The following is a 6,272-nucleotide window of genomic DNA, read 5'->3' as shown; positions in this document are numbered from 1 at the left end:
CGTGCGTTTATGATGTAGCATAGTTGAAGCGGATGCGTTGTAATACTTTATCTATATTGAGACTGAATCAATGCGCCACGCTTAACTGGCTGTCGCCTGCACGGTGTTGGGCCGAGATTAACAGTCTTCCGGCATGAGAAAAGGCGAGCGAAGATATCATTGTTATATATCATTTGAAGGACTTGTTTTTAGTACAGCCCTGTAGAAGTCTATAAGGGCCTATCACACCCGGCCGCTCTATTCGATATAATCGTGTACGAAACACATCCGAAAAGACTGTATCTGAGGCGATCCCGAAAGCAACCAGTGTAATCATCAGAATGCGATCGTCGCATAACTCCGCCATAGTGCCAGCTCGACTTGAACATCGCATATTGATCATCATGAACACGTGTAAGGCAAACTTACAATGCATCATATAAATTGTCGGCCATAATCACATCCTCAGGACGGACCTAATACTGGCGCTGGTACAACAAGAAAGCCTGCAGCCAGAATTTATATGCATGGGACTAGACAGTAGCAAGCGGACTGGTGTGAGGTTCGTATGTTGGGCTGCGTAAACGGCCCAGTTTTGTAGACCTCATCTGTGCGTCCTTGACGTATGTTTTTCATGAAGGCCGTCATCAAGACATGGCTTTCTCGTTCAGGCTGCTTGGTAGAGTTTGCGAGTTTTGTTCATACATTGATTGTTATGCAGCACACCATCTCCTGCCAGTCGTATTGCGCCCTCGAGCTTCTTTGCTGAGTCCGGGAGTGTTATTGACTCTACTGCGTTTGAAATAGCAAACTACATAGATGAGATCTTGTGATACAATACATACCTTACACAGCAATGGAATCTCAACCTCTGAGTGGATCGGGAAACGGATAGAAGTGTTGCAAAACGCCTCATCTCAGAGCGGTAGGTAGTTTCGATGTGTATATGTATGTGTGTGGGCAGATACTCACCGAAACATTGATACATGCGAGAACATAAGTTATGATGCAAAAAATGGAAATAGGGGCTGTTGTGTGTGTATGTATATTACGGTTAATCAAGCATCTGAGATGTAGTTCTCATCTAGTAGAATAGGTATTGACATACCCAGATACACTGAATAGGGGGATGTTTCTATAGATATATATATACGGGTGTGTGTGCTGTGTGTGGGTGTGGGTGGGTGTTTTTGTTTGTTTGTTTGTTTGTTCGATTGAGTGCACATATATAGTTTACTTGTTCATTTATATGTATGTATACGGGTGTATGTGTGTGTTTTTATGTATGTGTGTGTGCATGCATGCATGTATGTATGTATCATGTATGTATGTATTTATGTATGTATGTATGTATGTATGTAAGTATACAAAAAGTTTTATTGACAAGCAACCATGCCAATACTTGCATAAATGATTATATATATTCAAACAGGTGTGTGTCTATCACGTACACAGTTGTAAATCTACATCTTCATATTTGTACATTACAAGTTCTATAGCGTAACAATCGTACTGCAAAGTTTGTATTGCGATGTCTACGTCATACTAATAATTTACTGGCAAGCACCATACCAGCACATCACTGACTCTTCATTTTATATGCATATATGTACATATACAGATATAAATGTATATCACAAGCATACATGCTATTACTTGCGTATGTGGTTATATATATATATATATATATGTGTGTGTGTATGTATGCATGTATGTAAGTATGTGTGTGTGTGCGCGTGCGTGCGTATGTATGTGTATGTATGTATGTATATATATATATATGTGTGTGTATGTGTGTGTGTGTATGTATATATATATGTGTGTGTGTGTATGTGTGTGTGTGTGTGTGTGTGTATGTATGTATGTAAATATTTACGTGTGTGTGTGTGCGTGCGTGCGTATGTGTGTGTGTGTGTGTGTGTATGTATATATATATCTGTTGTGCCACTAAGCCTTACTTTGTCCCTGGCCGGGTTTGATATGAGACGTATATGGAAGATGAAGGAATCGCTTAAAGAGTGGTGCTGGGAGTGCGTACACGCGCAACTACTCGCAGTGACAGATGCGTAGTCAGACAATTGAATCTTGTCAACCAAATTTATTTGAAATTGGCATTGATTGCTTCTTTTAGATTGGAGAGCGCTAGTAAACGCATTGAAAGCTCTATAAAAACGCATGAGACCTCACACTTGCTTTCGAAGAAGGTGGGACATTTTGTTAATATAGACTTATGCAGTATGAATTACATGTATGATAATGTATCTGAATAGAATTCTCAAAGCACCTGATACATTCTGAATACATGTATGCTGGAGCATAGATGAACTTACAACCGATTCGAAAGGCACCTGGATCTAGATGTAGTTGTACGATATCGTCAAAATTGTGATATATATATATATATATTTATATATATATATATACATATATATATGTATACATATATACATGATGGACAATGTCATGTTAGACTCCATAATCGTGTCGTGGTCCTGCGAGATTGACTCAATTTTGATGGTCTTGCGATGTCCCTCAACGATTAGTTAAGTGCAGACACCGGTGTCTGCACTTAAGTGCGATTTCGTCCAGGAAATCTTGCGTCTTATAAAACGCGAGGTGCCAGACTTTGCTGAAATTGCCGGTCGGCTAACACACCTCGTCGAGGGGCATCGCAATGCGATCAAAATTGAGTCAATCTCACAGGACCGCAACACGAATATGGAGTCTAACATGACCTTGTCCATCATGACATGCATTGACATACCTCTTCTTATCAAATTATATATGCCTTGACATACAACTGTTATAATCGATACTAGACTAAGCAGAATAAGGAATACACACCCAGAAACAACTAACGAATCGAAGCAACTATGCCGAGCTAGCATTTGAACCAACGCTCAACTCTCCTGAAATGAAGAGTCGTATGGCCTCCTATAGGCTAGAGTGTACTCTTACACCTAAATCTCAACAACATATATAATTATATTACCATATTACTTTAATAGGAGGATTTGCCTCCACTATTTCAAACCTTGCTAGTGGTTTCCTTAATAAAGACAGCGATGATAGCAGCAATTCCGAAAGCGACACCGTTCATCAGCATAACAGCCTCGAGACCTAGACTTACACGCATCTCTCCCACGACCAGAGTTACAATGATTTGTGGGACAACAATGAACAGATTTAGAAGTCCGAATTGTGCTCCAACCTGTGCCTCGTCTCCTGACTCTTCATTGGATTCCTGATTGTACTTACCAACGATTGCGAAAGGAAACGCATTGATACCTGAGATAGGAATGGCCATTCCAACACCTACAATGTAAGCGTATGCCTCACCACGGATCCAGTATGATGCTGCAAAGTTTGAGTGGAAGTTCGAGTCAGTTGGAGTAAATACGATTCTGCCCCAAAAAGACTAACTGTACTTAAAGTAGTATCATGATACAAAGAAGAGTAGCCTCTTGCGTGCAGTATTACACCACAGGAGAATCCAACAAAGATCTGAGTTTTGTTTCGATTGCGTGTTGGCAAAAATGAGTAGTATGATCCTATATTTTAGATAACAACAGATATAATTGAGCCAGATTTCCACATACCAACCATAAGGAAGCAACCCACAACAAGCAGGGCGCTCCAGATGAAACGGCATTTGACAATGACGCCTCTCGTCATCAGCATGGATAGACCACCAGCCATGATGATTTGCATGACATTTGCAAGAATGTTAGCATTTGCATTGACTTCCAGTCCCTTACTGTAGTTGTCGTAGTCTTCCTGGGAACATACGGGAGTTTCTCCAGCGGGAGTATCCCTTGGGTTAACACCACAACCTTCCATGACAACCGTGGTGTACCAACTGGAACTGACGGGCCACCAGCCGAAGAGCCCCCACCAGCAGAAGAATACGGTGCAACCGACAATGATTAGCTTGCCAGTTAGCTGTTTGATCGACTTGGCAAGATGGATGAAAGGCTCGGCAATAGATACTTTTTCGCCCTCTGGTTTGGGGAAGTGCTCCTCCTTAATTAAGAAGCAAGCCAGACCAACGAACACCACATTGACCACCAACACAAGAATGAACAGCACCATTACTTCGAGGGGATCCGTATAGAAATACTTCTGAAGCACGTATCCTACCAAACCGCCAACACCTTGGAAAGTGGAGGCCATAAGTTGACCGGCGGATTGCTGCGAGGGCGGTGCGAAATCTGCAATGAGTGCGCGGAGTGGGGTCTGGATAACATTAATGCAACCATCCAAGCAAATGAACGACACCATCGCTACAGTCAAACCAGCATCCCCCATACTCTTAGAGTTTGCGAGAAGCATACTGAAGAGGGCAAGCAGACAAAGACCGATGATCATCCAGGGACGGCGACGTCCCAGCTTCAAGTGTGTCTTGTCAGATAGTGAACCAACAACAGGTGCTACAAAGAACCCCATGAGAGGTCCCGACAACCAAATATTGGAAGCAGCCTTTTCTCCTAGTCCCATTGCAATTAGATATGGTGTGGTGGTACCGAATTCGGCAGCCCAAATACATTGCACACCAACCCAGGGGAGTGCAAGCAACATGATTTGACCGTACACCTTGAGTTTCTCGTTGCCGGTCTGAGGGTGCGGGTCAATCCAGAAGATACCCTTGGCCTCGGCCTCCTCTCTGCTCAGGTAGTTAAACGCTTCATCGCCGCCGTCATCAACTGCGTAGCTGGACTCTTGCAGCTCGCTAATTGAATTCTTTTTCTCGGTATCCGCCATTGTGTTTCGGACTTTGTATTATGTATCATGTAAACTGGCCATTAAATTCCCAAGCAATTGCAATTTATAATATAAAGTTATAAACGTTCAATCTTGACCAATGTGTAAGAGATTTTACGATATCTGTGAACAGCTGAACTGGTAAAATATGTCACCCCAGCGGCCCAGCAGAGTGAATATGTCTATAGAGGCATGTAACGAGGGCAAAATAATTTACAACAAGCGTGTCTAAATAAATACATATTTAGTTGTAAATACTAAATAAGGGCTTTTTTTTTAAAGAAAAAGGAGACTAGAAAGACCGTATGTAGACCCGCCCAGACGCCCATGAGACAGACGCCCATGAGACGCCCAGGAGGCCGGAACCCGGAGGGCGTATTTATGCATATCATCCGTACGTCACATTTGTTCTGCTGCTCTTGTAGAGTGTAATAGGCCTAAAAAAATTGGAATAGGTCGTCAAATTCTCCTTTCTGGTGGCTCATATTTGCAAAAGTTTATAAAAACAATTAAAAAGTGCTCTGTCACCAAGTTTGAAAAAAAGTGTTCACTGTGTGTACTTTTGTTTTAAAAAAAGAAACAAATAAACGGCATGTACACATAAATATTTATGTAAATACATACAAATGTACTATGTAGTTATATACTGTACCAAAGTATTTATAAATATATATTTTTCTAAAAAAAGCTAAACAGGATATCTGCTGACTCTCTAGCTCCTAGTTCGCGAGATTTCAATAAATAATTAGTTGAACAGATTATTTCCATATTTGTATAAAAAGGCAAATAATGCACTTTTATTGGCTAATTATGGAAGTGAATTTCAGCTGAAGATGTTCTTTTCTAGTTCTATTCCGTTTTTAGCCTTTTTTGGAGGAATACATAGGCCAATATTATTTTTTATAGTACACCACAAAACAATTAAAAAAAGAACTGAGTGACGAAGCCAGGACTGAGTACACACTCCACAGTGACCACACTCACAGTGACCATACTTTTAGTCCTTAGTTCTCACTCCTCACTCCTCACTCCTCACTCTTCACTCCTCACTCCTCACTGTCCTTTTAGTCTCCACTCTCCACTCTCCCCTGTCTCCGGTCTACACTCTCCACACCTTGATTAAAACCCTTGTTAGTGGCTAATATTTCTCTCAGTTTTGAACCTGCCGGGAACCTCAAAGGCTAATCGGAAAAGAAAAAATTTATTGTGTCTATACGGCACCCGTAACTATAAAACTATTAACGCCCAAGCCTTGTATTCCTATAGTTTTTTGAATTTATGTGTTTTTTTGAGAAGGCTATGAATTTATACTCTGGAAAAAAAGTATAATTGCGGTTAATGAAATCACAGAACAGGACAAAATCCCTTGGACCTGAAAATCACACTGGATGCGGTTTTGGACACTGGCTCGGGCTTTAATAATTTTATAGTCACGGGTGCCGTATAGACACAATCGTCACAGGTTAGGCCCATAGCCGTATGGCATATTAGTTACGAGTGAATTGCCTCTTCTCTCTCTTTCCTGTGAAATA

General features: G+C 41.2%; 1 protein-coding gene across 1 annotated transcript; it reads right to left on the bottom strand.

The window, feature by feature from the left end:
• Positions 1–2,962: 2,962 nt before the first annotated feature.
• On the bottom strand, positions 2,963–4,868 carry SARC_05935 (hypothetical protein). Its single transcript, XM_014300193.1, has 2 exons — positions 3,579–4,868; positions 2,963–3,336 (listed from the first exon to the last, which is right to left on the bottom strand). The coding sequence occupies exons 1-2, from the start codon at positions 4,738–4,740 to the stop codon at positions 3,008–3,010; spliced, it is 1,491 nt and encodes a 496-aa protein (XP_014155668.1). The 5' UTR covers positions 4,741–4,868; the 3' UTR covers positions 2,963–3,007.
• Positions 4,869–6,272: the final 1,404 nt, after the last annotated feature.

Source organism: Sphaeroforma arctica (genome assembly GCF_001186125.1).
Source record: "Sphaeroforma arctica JP610 unplaced genomic scaffold supercont1.403, whole genome shotgun sequence".
Classification (NCBI taxonomy): Eukaryota; class Ichthyosporea; order Ichthyophonida; genus Sphaeroforma; species Sphaeroforma arctica.
This window is presented reverse-complemented; position numbering and strand designations above follow the sequence as displayed.